Genomic DNA, 15,978 nt, shown 5'->3' on the forward strand with positions numbered 1-15,978 from the left:
GCAAGCACTTGATGAATATATGCCCGGAGTGGGAGTGGGGAGGCTAAAGGCATCTGTTTTGTAGCTCCGGTTGGAGAGACTCTGATGGTTTTCATCTGTGTTCCACTGTTTGTGTTTTCGCTTTGAGTTTTGGGTGGGGTTGTTTAAAAAGCAAAAGCAGAAACAACAACAGCAAACAACCAAAGAGAAACTTGAAGGAATTAATGATGACTCTTTAGTGTGTTTTGTATTTCAACTTGAATAGGGTTTAGTTTAATGATGTTTATGTTTGGGGATTTTTGTCTCTTAGTAATCCAAAGTGACATTAAACAGAACAAATGCTGCGATTATAGTCTTGGGGAGGTGGGTTGGGAGGGAATAAACGTTATTCTTTTCCTGAATAATTATGTGAATTGCTGAAATAGGCCATTGCACGTCAACTATGTCAAAACATTGACCTTCAAAGAAGGCATGAGTAGACATCACAGAGCACACAGAGGAGGTGTCATGAAACTCAGGGAACTTATCAGGGACTAGATAATTCTTGGGCTCAATTCATGGAAGAACCGGAGTCTATGTCAGTGATTATAAAGCTACAATGCTATTGCTGGCTGAATCTTATCAAGGGTTGAGAGAGAATTTGTGGTTTTAAAAGAAATTTCTTTTTGTTCCCTTTTATATTGCCTTTGTTTACTAGTCTTTCTAGTTCTGGAGAGTTGATGTGCTCTGCAAGAATCCGTTGTGAACTAGCTGGATGTCCTGAGGTTCAAGCACCTCCCTTATTTGTAAATGGGGAAAATAGTCTTATGCCTTTAAGTCATTTAGTTAATAAGTCGTTAAGGAGCTCAGGTGAGACAAGTTCTCTGTACATATCAAGACCTTCCTTCTTTGAGGAGAGGAAAAGGTGAACTTCGGCAGTTGATGTTTTTCTGTTTCCCCTTCTCTTGTTTCACTCTTCCAAGAAAAGTGCCACTTGTTAACCCGGGAATGACCATAGCAGGCCAGAAAGCTGAACTCTGAGGAGAGGTGTGACCAATTTCCTATTATTTATAATTATAATGAAGTTTTCTGGTCTTTTTCTTCTTACAAATTTTACATGGGAGGGCCTGAATCATCATTACACTTGAAGTCCAACAGTTAATTCCCAGCAGTGGAAATTAAAAACAATTATATTTTAAATTAGAGTATTGTTTAGGATTTTTTCTTATTCTACTTTTCTATGGATTTTTGGGGATGCAGCATTAATTTTTTTGTTTGATAAAGCAATTTCTAGAAAAAGCACCCACATCATCATGAATGATGTTACTACAAAGAGATATCCTCTTTGTATAGATAGAGTAGAAGGCCATTAGTCTTGCTACATTAGAAAATGTCCTATAAAAATTTCTGGGTTTTCTCTGGGCTTGGGTAAAAAGAGGTCACCAGTAAATAGAGTAATTAGATATCAAATTCTCTTATTTGCTCTACATTTTCCAAATATCAGAGAGACTGAGATAAGATGGCCTGGGTTGGGTGGCTCTTGTGTGGTGGGAGAGCTTGGTAAATTAGCCTGACTAAGTGAATATGGAGGATCCTGAACTGTTGGTCTTTGGGGCTTCTCTCTTTCTCCATAGGTCATAAAGCCTTTTTTTCCATAGAACAACTCAAAATGTGTAATTTAGGAGGCTTAACATATAAACATCAGTCAATGGGTTAAATATTCTTTGTTAGGTATTCTGTGTGTGTTAGAAAATACCCTTTTGGGGAATGAGATAGAAACAGGATTTTACCCCTGATAAGAAGACAATTATTTCACTTCGAGAGAGGTTCTAGATAGAGTAAAGAAAATGGGACTAACAGCTGACATTTAAAGCTTCTTCTGAGTTAGATACAACTCATTGATTTCTCCCAGTAGCCCTCTCTGGTAAAGTCTGGGATGCTATACTTTAGATGACAAAACTGGGCTTCAAGGAGGTTAAGGAGGGTACCAGGTCTCATAGCCAGAACAGGGCATACCTAGGGTGGAGCCTCTGTCCTATGACTTTTACATCTCTAAACAAGCCACAAGATTTAAATGTTCTATAATGAGATCTAGACAGATACCTTTTTTATTTTTTTGAACGCTGTAAAGATTTTCTTCTTTACCAACTGATAGTGTTTCTTCAGCTACTGTACATAGTCCTGGCTTAAATTAACACTTTTACTTAGACATGGGCCTAAAACTTTAATCACTGTCAAAAGCTCCAGGCTTCAAGCTCAGCCTGTGCTTAATTAAAACAATAAAGGCAGTGCAGCTGTCAGCCTGGTGCTGGGGTATACTTCTGCCTGTTACTCTGTTTGTTCACTCCATGATTGTAGGGAAGCAGGGGCTCCCTCAGCTGCTCCTTCTTGACTATGTGACAAGAAAAGCACAAAGAGCTCCTTCCATGGCTTTGAAAATGCAAGGGCTCAGCAAGGTCTGATTTTTCACACTTCTCTTGCGTTTGTGTATCGGCCCAACTTTTTATTTCCGTATTCAAACTCAATGTGAAAAGTTGCCAGGCTAGGGCTTGCTAAAGAGTAGACAGAGAGTCTATAAACATTGATAGAAACCTAAGTTCAACCTTATTGCCACTAACCCATGACTGGAACTCACCATCTTCCATTATTATCTAGACCATGGCCCACAGTGACGTCACTTGTGATGCAAGAGGGGCTGCAGATACTAATGCAGCACCTTGGGATGCAGGCAGCTGTTTCAAAACACTGTAACGATCACTTGTTGGATATGCTAGTGGGTAGCGGACCCAAGTTAGAGCTTGTTATCGAATGTAGTAATGAAGGAGCACATGTGTGTATTGTAACACAGCGGTTAAAATATGCTGATAACCTTTTCAGGATCACTGGTTTCCTTTACGTGTTGTAAGTTTAAATGTTATGTATCAAAGCATTCTTAGAAAAGGGCTATTTAGCTTCATTGGGTTCACAGAGTCCTGAAACAGCCCCCTCCCAACAAATGCTGAACACTCCTGCGCTAATCTCCAGGCTACTCCAAGTTATTGTCCTAAGAAAATCAATTTCTTAGCAGAAAACTTTGTAAGAATTACAGTTTCCTGTGAAAGCTTTACTCTTCCAAAAGAGAGAGACCACAGCAGAACTCTTTAAAAGCTACTGCTTAGAAAACACAAGTTATTTGTTTTTTAAAAAAGGTATATAATTTATTTTGTAATAATTTTTTATTTTAATCAAAATATAATTATATTATTTCCTCCTGTCCCTTTCCTCCATCCATCCTCTCCTTGTCCTCTTCCTTCATCCTTTCCCATGTATTTCCCCCATTCCCTTTCAAAATCATGGTCGCTTTTCCTTTGATTATATGTATTGCTTATATATATATATATATATACATATATATATATATATACATATATATATATATATATATGTCCAAGCATGTAAATATAATATGCAGAGTCCATTTAATTTTGCTCATATGTATATGATTTCAGGGATGACCACTTGACATTAGGTAACCAATGTTTGAGCTTATCCCTGGAGAAGATTAATTCCCTCTGTCTCTCAGTAGTCCTTACTTTTCTGTAGTTCTTTGTCTAGGGGTAGGGTACCTTGGTATTTCCCCCTTCCACTTTAACAAAACAAGTACCTTTCTCACCAAGTGGCAATACATAACAATAGTCTAAAATTCATACAACTTTTGAGTAATCACCGTACAAAGCTAGTATCTTTCAAGCAGAGAAAGAAGGCCGTGTGAGGGAATGGTCCTCAGAAGTTGTTGGGTATACCAAGATGTCTCATTGGTGTCCCTGCCTAAACTGTCATCACTGTTGGAAACTAGCCCCTCACCACATGGGAGCCGTAACAGAGGCTGACATTGGGTGTTGAACACAGTTCTGATTAAGTTCAGCCTTAAATTGCACCCATGTTATCTCTGTACGCTTTGCTCTTTTCCTTTCAAAAACTAAACTTTATTGAAGATACATCCCACAAAGTACACAGAGCATAAGCCTACACCTCAAAGAATCTTCTCAACTGATCGCCCAGGTAGAGCCAGCTCTCACATCAAGAATTCGGTGTCGTTTTATTCTACTGTTTATAAATGCTATATATAGACACAGCATCTGAGGTGTCTCTTTGATGCATGGAGGCTGTACCTACAAAACTTCCCAGGATCTCGACCTTGCTAAGCACTGATGGAGGCCATCTAAGGAGACCACGAACTAGAGGGAGGAACACAGCATTGCCCTAGCTTTAATCCTGTTACAGCCACTTCTGGGATAAGCAATCTTTGGCAAGTTTCTCAATCTCTTTGAACATCAATGTACTCATTGATGTAAATGAGGGTAAGATGTAAATTGAGGATATGAGGATAATATTTTTCTTTCATGAGAATCAGAGAAAGTAAAACTAGATGCCTTAGTGCGTACAACTGATAAATGAGTGCCAGATACATAGATCTGCTGATAGATGCCGCTATTACCAAGTCTCATGACATCATTAAAACACTAGTTTGTGGCCAGGTGTTTATTAGTTCAGAGGGGGCTGTTTCAGGGGACACTATGTTCAATAACCTCCCTAAACAGTTTCCCTAGTGTCTTTAATTAGCATGGTATTTAACTTACCATGGAGTGAATGACACAGGGTCTCACAGTGTACATTAGATTGGCCCAGAATTCACTATATAGCTCAGACTGACCTTGAACTAGTGACAATTCTCCTGCCTTAGCCTCCCAAGTGCTGGAAGTGAGTCACCACATCTGGCTTGAATGTAATCTTCAAGAAAAAAAAAAGAAAAAAAAAAGAAAAAAGAAAGAAAAGAAAACAGACTTTGGTTATTATTTTCCTGCATTTCTAAGAAAATGAACCCTTTGCTAAATGGATTTTGTTTCTTCTTTTGAGGTGTTGGAGAAAATTTGACAGATCCATCTGTTATAAAACCGGAAGATAAACAGTGAGTTGATTTATGTGTTATAATTTAGTAGAGTGCATTCAATTTGTTCATGTTTTTAACATTATTTTTAATTGTCACCTAAAACATAGACATTTATGCATTAATGTTTATCATGTAATGTTTTGTTATCTGCACAGATTACATAATGTTTAATGGTCCATTTTCAAAACTTAAAAAACAGATTTATTATATCTATGGGTGTTTTGCCCAAATGTGTCTTTATGCATCGTGTGGGTGCCTGGTTTTCATGGAAGCCAGCAGAGGGCATCAGGTCCCCTGGAACCGGAGTTAAAGCCAGATGTGAGCCTCATGTGGGTGTTGGAAATTGACCCCTAGTTACATCGGAAGAGCGGGACATTTGAGTAGAGGCCTGTCTTAGTTTCTCGGGAGAATTTAAACACAGATGTGTCTTTTTGAGTAGAGGCCTGTCTTAGTTTCTCGGGAGAATTTAAACACAGATGTGTCTTTTATATCCCAGAAAAGTTTTCCAACAGTTACCGCACATCGATGTAAAACAAGATTTGTAGACTTAAATCTAGACTATTACACTTCAAACACGATTCTCTAAGCCACTTCAATTAGGCAATGAGTAAAAAGAAAGAATTAAAGTAAGTTTAATTCTAGAGCTGGGTTAGTAAGCATAAGTAGAGATTATAAGGGTCAGTGTAGTCTCCCGACTTTGGTTGCAGATTCGACTCTTGAGTTTTCTACTGGTCTAAACGTAAGGGGGTAAGGTGTAAGCTTGGTTTGCTCTTGGGAGTTTACTTTGACATAAAAAACAACGCAGTAGCAGAAGTAGCTTCCTTTGTTGTCTTCACGGCTGAAATGGCTGCCTCTGTGCCCAGCCAGCCTCTTCACCAGACAAGCCAAGTAAGAGGTGGGAATACTGAGTGCTGTCCTGTAAACCAGGCTATTAGACCTTAAAGCCACAGGGCTTAAATAGGAGGCGTCAGACTGTGTTACTCAATTCAAAGGGACGAGTCATTCACCCATCTTTTGAATACCCGGGACATTTTCTAGTTTTTGGAAGACCGGGCACTAAGCCTTTTAGGTGTTCTGTTAAAGGTGGAATGCAAAGAAAGGACGGTTCTGATTGGCTGATGGCTGACCAATAGGAAGAACAACAGTGTGTTTTAAGCGTGAGTTGTCTTGGTGGTCCACAGGAGAACTTGTTAAAATTGATTGCTGCAGTTTGGCCTGCAGCGTTTCTGATCTAGTTGTTTTTGAGGTGAAACCAAATGATTTGCATTTCTAACAAGTCACAAGTGAGGTTGGTGCTGAGGATCTAAGGGTGCTTTGCGAACCCAACCATGGGTTAAATTCTTCTTAAAGACTTTTCTTTTTAAACTGGGATGAAATCTCACCAGTATAGCTCCTGGTGGCCTTGAGCCTGGGATCCTTCAGCCTCTACCTCCTGAGGTCTGAGGTTATACTATCTAGGATGGGTTAACATTGTTACTTTTCAGTCAAACTGAGGGCTCATACTTAGTTGCTAGAGCTAAATAAATGGAGATTCCTAACAGAGTAAAATATGGTTTTACTTTTTTCGTCTCCAGGATCTCACTAAATAAATAATCACTACGTTTTTTGTACTCTTCTTTCACTGAATGATTTTACTAAATGTGAGTGCAGCCCATCAGTAGGGTTCTCTGAGAAGATACTTATCTATTAAAAGTTATGTTAGGGACTATTGGCTCAGGTAGGCTTGGGAGGATACAGATGCTCTGTAGTGCTCTCGTGTATTGTCCAACTCCTATGATATCTGTTTGACTATGGAGTCCAAGTTAGATTTCTGGCTATAATGAACTATTTTAGTTTTTAGTTTAGCAGAACCGAAGTGTTTTCAGCTAAGCACATCCTTTAGCAGTCTTGTGTGCTCAAGGGCTTGTATTAGGAATTTCTTTTTCTATGAGAACTTTCTTTACAATTTTTTTCAGTGCAGACCTTTTGCATATATAATGAACTGAGTTTATGTGTACTCTGCCTATTGTTCATTAAAATTTGACCTTGGCATATATCACTTAATATGACCTGAATACTCTATCGTTTTAGAATCTAAGATTGTATTATCCTGCTTGACAGTTAGGTATGTAATTGCATTCCATAGGAAGTGGGTTTCAATTTCTATTAAGGTCACATGGGGAATTAGAAAAAACACACTTAGGCTTGGTATTCTATTGCAATGTCTGAATAGGGCCCTCGCCTCTGTCCTTTTTTTTTTTTTTAAACTTCCTCAATGTAATTCTATGAAATTATTATGACAGCTTTATTTTCCATGACTTGAGGACAGCTTCTCCTAAAACAGATAGAGTGGTTTCATTGTGGTGATGTCCAACTCTGGGTACTTGGTTTTCACAGGGACCTTAAGTTTGATTTTTTCCCTCAAATAATTGGTTCCATTAGAACTATATCTAATTAATCAATGATGCCCATGAGTGTGAAATCTTTGTTAAAGTATGAGCCATAGGTCAGCGTCACCACCAGAGACATTGCTAGAAATGCATAGTCTCTGAGCCTTTTCCATATCGAATGAACCAGAATCTGAACCTTCATAAATCTTCTGGCGACCTGGGATACATTCAAGTTTGAGGTGCACAGATTTAAAGCAATTGATTTCACCGACGCACCAACTCTGGGCAAAAGTTTGGATCCCAGTTCACACAGGAGAAAACTGAGACTCACTCAAGGTTCTAACTTCCCTGTGAGGTGAAAGAATCAACAGAAGGGAACAGGTGACTGTTCGACGGGATGATGGCTTTGGAGAGTAATTCTAATAGTCTTGCTCATGCTTCCTCCCCCGTTCCTGATTCTCCCTAACATGCCTCATTTATTGATAGTTTGCAACTCTCTCTTTTTAACCTACTGCCTGATGGTCTTGAGCATGTGACAAGTGTGGATTGGTGGTGAGATGTTTAGTGACTGTGTGTAGAAGGCACTAATAGTGACTGTGTATAGAGGGCACTAATTGGGCTTTCTTTGTATGTAGAACCAAGCTACTACCTGCTTTTCCTGTGTTGTTAAAATCTGGGAAACAGTGTTTCCTTTGGAAATTTAGTTATCTGAGACAGCAAGGCGTAGAGCATGCCATGCAGTGTCTGTGCAGGTGAAATGTCCCTACATCACTGTCTCCCTGCTCTGAGATTTTTTTGACCCTGATATATAAATTTTGTAGTGATTTCGATGATTTTATTTTAACTTTCACCCAGTTCATGGACGCAAATAGCTTCCATATCTTACTTGAAGTTATTATGTCTTAGTTGGGTGTTTTTATGCCTTCCTGGGATGACAGGAATGGCTGGTGGGGGATGCAAGCAAGTGAAATTTTCCAGTGAGGTCACACAGAGACTCTCAAGGGAGTCGTCCATGCTAATGGCTGAATAAATACTTTTGTCTCTCACTTTATCAGATCTGAGAGTTCTGGTCTAAATACCAAGTGATTCTACCTTTTTTTTTTTCCTTCTCCACCTTCAGTTTCACTTGACGAAGGTAGTGTCTCTCCAGCTGGACTGAAAGCCAGGCATAGTTAACAAGCGGCAGCTTATGCTGCCGGGTAAATACCACCAGAGCCGTGCCTCGTGAGACTGATTGAGTGACCAGGAAAGTTAATCCCCAGTGTCTTTCCAGCCTGTCTTCCCAAGAGGTTTTCTCCACCTACCCAGCACAGAGAGGGAGGCAATCTGAGATCAAATTGACATCAGCCCTCATCCTGAGCTTGGCACATCTTCAGAGAGCCACTGTTTATCTGCCAAAAGGAAGTGGAAATTGAGATAAATGTTTCAGTCCTCGGGTGGAAAAAAAAAAAAAGGAGTCCGTTTTTACACCATGTCCCTTCTGAAAAACCACATTCCTCAGAAGCAAAGTTTATTGTTTCCCTTTGTGATAGTCTGCTGTGCTCCGCCCCGCCCCAAGACGTGGTATTTAAGAGCGGTAATTGAGTTCAGATTTTAAAATGCGCTGTTTCTCCTCTGCATGTCATTAAAATGAAATATTAGCTTTCATAAGCTTCTTTGGAGGCATTTCTGGTGTGCTCCGTCCTGTGTCACGCAGAGGGTCAAAGTCTCAAGAGTAATGGTTGTGTGCCAGCATCTGCTGACGATCTTTATATTAGAAAGTTCAAAGTGTGTCTCAGAGATACCAACACTACTTGTGATGAATTCTGTTACTTAACTCTGGGCATCTGCCGTGTCTTTCCACAAACTTTTTGGCTAAGAGTTGCTTTGGCTTTCCACAAAGAGCTCTGGTTAAAACAGTCTGCAGAGTCAAAAGTGGCTTTTAAAAAGCCAGGGGTCTAGGTGCTCTGGTGTGCGGTGAGGTGTTTGGTTTGGTTTGGGGAGAGTCATTTTCAGAAAAGAATTTGGGTGCAGAGCAGGGCACAGGCGTCTCTTTAGAAGGTGTGTGCCGTAGCAAAGTTATTCTAGCCTTCACCTTCGGGGTGTTTCAGGAGAGCATATGATAACGAATGCCTCTCTCTCACACCATATGCATTAAAAAGGGCTTCACTGTATTTTGTTTTAATGCACTACATCGAAAATTCACTCTTCTATCAGATTAGCGTTGGAATGAGTTTCACAGTAGGTCTTGGAGTTGGGTACAAAGATTTAAGTGCATTTGAATTTTAAATTTGCAAACCTAACATTGTTCCTTCCCCAAAGTGCTCTGTTCTTTGTTGGCTCCTTTAAGTGGCTAGGTTACTACGGGATACTGTTCGCCATCTCAGAGAATCCTAGTTGGGCTCCCTTTTCTCAGCTGTGATCTAATTGATATTCTGATATTTCCTCTAGATCAAGAGGGATGGTGTTTGGACCGGCCAATTTAGGGGAAGATGCAATTAGAAGCTTCATTGCAAAACATCGCTGCAACTCCTGCTGTGGGAAGCTCAGGCTGCCGGGTAAGCCTCGGCGGCGACTCCGTTTCTTCAGAGAAACTCTCATAGAATAACAGTTATTGTAACTTGGGATCGAGTGAAAATCTTAACCGCATTTTTATCTCACTCGCAGCCTTTCCCAAGCTTGACTTTCTGACTGAAAAATTTCAAGTCTCAGGAGGGATTAAAAAAGGACAGGGATTTGCTTGAGGTTCTGCCAAAATGTGATAAAACAACCTGGGGCCCAAAGCTTGTCACAGTCACCCCACAGAAAACGTTCCACCTACTTAAAGGGAATGAAACGGGATGAAGGCCCCTCTCTTCCCTTCCAATGTCCTGTTTGCTAGCAGACAGCTCGCCTGTAGCATTTTTATTCGGTTCCAGCTTGCCCATTGGGCACCGGAGAGGGTGTGGCTCAGAGTGAAGAAAGGCTGTCAGTTAAAGCACTACTTTAAGCTGGTAACAACCACCGCTTTATTCACTGGTTTGTTTGTTTGTTTTACAGCAGTGGGCTTAGAACCCAGGACTCTGTCATGCTAACCAGCACGACACTCCTGGGCTGCATTCCCAGCCCCCACACCTGCCACATTAAATTTCGATCACAGTGTGCATGTGACTGCCCGTGTGCTCTAGAAATTCTAGCTGTGCTGGGATCTATTTGTCCTTTTCAGAAAGGAGGCTTGCTGTCTGCTTAGCTCTTTTTTCCTGGCTCAGAGCAACAGTCTCCTTACACTGGGATGTCACATATCAAAAGGTACAGGCCTGAGTGGGGCATTGTGGCTCCACCTAGAGCTGAAGATGTTGAAGAGGCAGAAGGATCACCTTAGTCCAGGAACTCACAGTCAGCTTGAGCAACGTAGTTAGGTTCTCTCTCTCTCTCTCTCTCTCTCTCTCTCTCTCTCTCTCTCTCTCTCTCTCGAAAAAGCTATAACCTGAACTAGAATCAGAAATCAGAAAAAAGATTATCCTCTGCTATAACCCAGGGTAGACCTTTGGACTTCTGTAACAAACATGGACAATTTCTAAATCTTTTGGAATTGTGGGAGGTTTTTGTGGGCAAGACTTAGGCCTCTGGTTCTTCTTTCCTCCCTCAGTGAAAATAGAGTGTATCATCATCCAGTGGCAGATCTGGAAGAAGAAAGCCAAAGAAGCAAAGAAGTACACTGTCTTCTCTTAAATGCCCATGCTGTGAGCTTATAGCAGATGGCCAACGAGATCATTGTGCAACACTGTGTCCCCAGAATTGGCCATCAGGGACCCAGGCAGGGTTTGGGACTGGGTTGAGGGATATCAGAAATCTAGGCAAGGGAGGCAGGAGCTGCTGAATATCTAAATCATCCCACAGTTGCAGCCTGGAATCCCCTCAGGAATCATCACCCTTAGGCCCTGGGCTCTGCCCAGTCTGACTCACTGTAGGTAGCATGGGCAAGGCAGTTTCTATTCTCACAGACCCAGGACTATCTCTGATTATCTCGGAACCTGGAAGATTAGAGACATTACTCATCCCTCCCAGTCTTTGGGCCTAGTTATTTGTTAAGTATGGTTCAGGGTTCATATAGGCGTGCCATGGTCGGCTGGTGGCCATTGTCTATCATCTTCCTCCACCATGTGGGTTCTGTGGATGGAACACTGGTCATGAAGCTTGACAGCAAGCACCATTACCTGCTAGGCCATCCTACCTCCCAGTTGTTTTTCCTTAGGATAAAACTAAGTGTATTCTTTTTAACATTCTCTCATCCAGCCTACCCACTCAAACATTTATCTTCTTTATTTTTGAAAAATTTTTAAAAGTACAAACCACAAGAATTTCTAGAGTACCCACCCAGAGTCTCTCATTCTTTCTGTCTCTCTCTGTGTGTCTGTCTGTGTGTGTGTGTCTGTCTGTCTACCTCGTCCTCTTCCTCCCCCTCACCCCCTCTGGTATCCTAGTTTTAAAAAACTAATAATAGAATTGGAAATAATGAAATACCTTCTTTCATTATTATTGGTAATGAGTAAAGATGTTTGTTTACTTTGGAGAACAGAATGAGAAGTACATTTTAGCTTTTATGTTTTATTTATTTTTAGGGCAGAGGCAGGTTAAGACAATGCAAAAGAACCTGGAATCTTGACCCATGTAGGGTCATGTAGCCTGGATCTGCTTTCCACTGGCTTAAGGCTTTGGCCTTTAACATCTTCATTTGCAAGCAAGAGATAATTGTATCTGTTGCAAAGTTGAGGTGAAGATTTAGTTCATGTATATGTTCAATAAATGTTGGTTATATTATTAAATATATATCAGTATACATACATGTATGTTCATTTTTTTATCTAGAAAAATCACCATTTAACAGTAAAAGGTAAACCAAGAAATATAAATGTTTCCTCCTGGTACCAGAGGTTGAGCTCAGGGCTTCACACATCACCCACCAGCTACATGCTCTCACCCTGAGTGGTACCCTTGGTTCCCTAATGCAATCACCCACAGTGTCTAGCCCAAGAGCCCTGTTGTATCAAGGCTAATGAATTAAAGGAGTGAAGAAGAAGGCTGTGCTCTCATAACTGCCCATGATGTGAATTCACAGTGAGTGGGCAAAGAGGCCAATGCACAGCACTGTGTCCTCTGGGCTGGTCATCAGGAAACAAGGAAGGGATTAGGGCTGGGCTGAGGCCCATCAGAACTCTAACTAAGGGAGGGAGGAGCTGGTGAATGGCTGAATTGCAGGCTGAAATCTGCTCATGAATCATAGCACAAAAATATGCACGTAACATTTAATGCCATTTTTCCTGTAGTCAGTCCTCCCAGAGCTTTTCCTGTTTAGCATTTTCTTTGTAAACAGACGAGGCAGGGCTTAGGAAACATCTGATGTGATCTTCAGATGGTGAAACTTTTGTAGGTAGCCACAGAGCTGAGGAGAGCTTTCTTGCCACCATTTCAACTCATCCCTCTGATCCTTCCTAAAGTTCCCATTTCTTATTGGACCTCATTTAACTCTGGTCTCTTCCCACTAGGTGATAGCCTGTGCTTTACACAGTGACAGCATATGGAGTTAGAGTCTCAGGTAGTCATGGGATGCAAGAAAGCCTGGGTTTAGATATGGTTGAGTGTTTGAAATCCATATGCCCAAAACCTAGGGCAGCAGAGACTCCCTGAACCCTTTGACTAAGCCTGCCGTTCAGTCCACCTACCTCCATGAGTCAATGTGTTCTAAGTCATCTGCTAAAATGATCTTGCTTTCTTTGTAGATTTAAAAAGGAATGACTACTCCCATGCAAGGGCACATTGCAACTTGGAACTTGCAAAAACCACTGAACCAGCTGAGGAACATCCAGAAAGAGACAGAAATAGAAGTCCCCTGGAAGATCACACACGCCTTTAAAAAGGAAGATGAAGGAAGATGATGGTCCCTTAGCTCCTTCTGCCATGATTTCTGTGGTAATAGACATAGACTGACACGATCCTGACTATGCCAGAATCTCTGTCACGATGACTTTACAGTGTGGACCTCCCTGGAGGTACCCTCTGAGCCTCATCTCTCACTGCCCGGCAGAGGGCACCGTGTCTAATGGAGGGACCCTCCTGGATACTGACTTCTGAGAAGAATGTGTGGCATACACTCTCCTCTCCCGGTTCTGCATGAAGATACTAGATGAGTCCGTTGGGAAGACTTTCCTTTATACCTCATTGCGTCAGCTGCCCACTTGGAGTAGAATGCTGTGTACTAAAGAACCAGGGAATAAATTAATTTATTTTCTCACTGCGTTTGACTACTCTGTCCCCACTGTTATTCATGATTTCATCCATGGGTTGTACATATATGTATACATACATTAAGAATATGTGTTTTTGTCTTCTCTCTATAGCAACTAAGAATTGAATAGCAGCAACAGGGAAAGCGCTGGGATGAGTGTCTGCTGGCCAAGCCACAACAAGGCCATGTCCTGGGGTACTCTAGGTGCATTGGAGCATTGCCATCAGATCCCAAGATGCTTGGGATTTTCCAGTTTCTCTGAATGAAACAAAAGCACAAATCTTACATCTTTGTATTTAAATAAGAAAATGGGTGATAGGTAATCCTGGAAACTACTAAGGAAGGTTTCACTTTGTTAAGCTCAGAAACACTGTGGCTTGAGACCCTGTCTCTGTTCGTCCTTTCCTGACCCTCTCAACACTGTATCATATCATTTCTCTGTTCTCCTTGGCCAGTCCTGTAGGGGAAATATGTGGAGACTCATTGCAGGTATTTCCCTCCTTCCATTGTAGAACTCTGACAACTTGAACACCTCAGCAGTCTCTGGAGCTTGAAGCGAGGTGTTCCTGAGAGCAACCCTGTGTTGAGGGCAGCTCCCTCTTGTGTGCTAGGTACGGTTGCCCTGCTTCAGCATGGCCTGACTTTTACAGCAGTCACAGGGATGGGAACTGGGAAACCTCTGCCACCCAACCTTTGCGGCTCCTCTTTTAATGTGCATTCCTACCGACTAAACATCGTCGTCTTTCAGTGACTTACTTCTAAGTCTGCTTTAGAGTTCCGAATTCCTGCTTCCTTGGGCCGCACTTCCATGGAAGTGTTGCATAGTGAAGTGGAAAGCGATTGTGTCTGGTTCATGTGCTTTTGGTAGGAGGTGGGGAAGTTGGGCAATTTCTTCTCTTTCCTCCCTTTCTCCCACCTTCCCTTCCCTCCATCTTTTCTTCTTTCCCTCCTTCCTTTCCTCCCCTCCCTTCGTGTAGCATAGACTGGCTTCGAACTCCCACTGAATATGTGCTTGGGTGAGACCGTAGTTGGCAGTGAGGGTAAAAGGTTAGCAATGCTGTTGGCAGACAGTGCTTAGCAGTATCGTCCAATCTCTGAATTAGCCAGAAACTCGTTTGTCTGTTGTGCTGCGCTTAACTCTGGAAAGGGGCTGAGTTTGCCTATCCAAGGGCCAAACCAAATGCACCAGCCTACTGACCAAAATACTTCTAAACTGGAGTGAAACTTGAAAGCAAGTACACTTTGATTGCAAAGTTTTATACTTTTTCTTTTTAAAACACTAAGAAAAACTGTAGACTACTATCTGGTGGGGGGGAAGAATTGCTGGGCTAAGTTCGCTGGGATTGCTTGCATGTGATGTGACAGGCGTTGGCTCTGAGTGACTTATGGTCACAAAAGGAGACAGTGCTCCTTCTTCAAGCCGGTAGCCTCCAGCAGTTATTTCTGAAGCATCCTTTCTTAGTCATCTCTCAGAATCACTGGTGAGAGTATGGGGGTGGAGACCCACAAAATTGCTCTCCAAAAGCTTCGTGTCCCCTTTCCTTCCTTCTTCCCTCGTCCTTCCTTGCTTCGTTCTTCTTTCCTTCCTGGTTTTGTTTGTTCCAAGTTTGGATCTCTTCTAAGTCCTGCAAAATCTGACTTCTAGATGGGTACCCCTCCACCCCCATTCGAATAGTAGACTCAGATTGAGATAAGAGACTTAGGGCAAAAAGAAGACATGAACACACATGGTATGCACTCACTGATAAGTGGATATTAGCCCCAAAGCTCGGAATACCCAAGATACAATTCACAGACCACATGAAGCTCAAGAAGAAAGAAGACCAAAGTGTGGATGCTTCAGGCCTTCTTAGAGGGGGAACAAAACTACTAACAGGAGGAAATACGGAGACAAAGTGTGGAACAGAGACAGAAGGAAAGGCCATCCAAGAGTGCCCCACCTGGGGATCCATTCTATATACAGACACAAACTCATACACTATTGCAGATGCCAAGAAGTGCACGCTGACAGGTGCCTGATCTAGCTGTCTCCTGAGAGACTCTGCCAGAGTCTAACAAATACAGAGGTGGATACTCACAGTCAACCATTGAACTGAGAACAGGGTCACCAATAGAGAAGTTAGAGAAAGGACTGAAGGAGCTGAAGGGATTTGCAACCCCATAAGAACAACAATATCAACCAACCAGTCTCCCCAGAGCTCCTAGGGACTAAACCACCATCCCAGGAGTACACAGGGATGGACCTATGGCTCCAGTCACCACATATGTAGCAGAGGATGGCCTTGTTAGGCATCAATGGAAGGAGATGCCCTTGGTCCTGTGAAGGCTTGATGCCCCAGTATAGAGGAATGTCAGGGTGGGGAGGTAGGAGGGAGTGGGCGGGTAGGTGAGGGAGCACCCTCGTAGAAGCAGGGGGAGGAGGATAGGATATTGGTTTTCTGGATGGGAAATCAGGAAAGGGGATAACATTTAAAATG

General features: G+C 42.0%; 1 protein-coding gene across 5 annotated transcripts in view; it reads left to right on the forward strand.

The window, feature by feature from the left end:
• Trpm6 (transient receptor potential cation channel, subfamily M, member 6) overlaps positions 1–13,508 on the forward strand; it is a 187,579-nt gene extending 174,071 nt beyond the window's left edge. For all 5 annotated transcript variants that reach the window (XM_039101382.2, XM_039101383.2, XM_039101384.2 and 2 more), the window contains 3 exons: positions 4,855–4,906; positions 9,688–9,794; positions 12,996–13,508. In XM_039101382.2, the coding sequence (XP_038957310.1) occupies positions 4,855–4,906; positions 9,688–9,794; positions 12,996–13,129 (293 nt within the window). In that variant the 3' untranslated portion in view covers positions 13,130–13,508. The remainder of the gene's footprint in view (positions 1–4,854; positions 4,907–9,687; positions 9,795–12,995) is intronic.
• Positions 13,509–15,978: the final 2,470 nt, after the last annotated feature.

This window comes from Rattus norvegicus, chromosome 1, assembly GCF_036323735.1.
Source record: "Rattus norvegicus strain BN/NHsdMcwi chromosome 1, GRCr8, whole genome shotgun sequence".
NCBI lineage: Eukaryota > Metazoa > Chordata > Mammalia > Rodentia > Muridae > Rattus > Rattus norvegicus.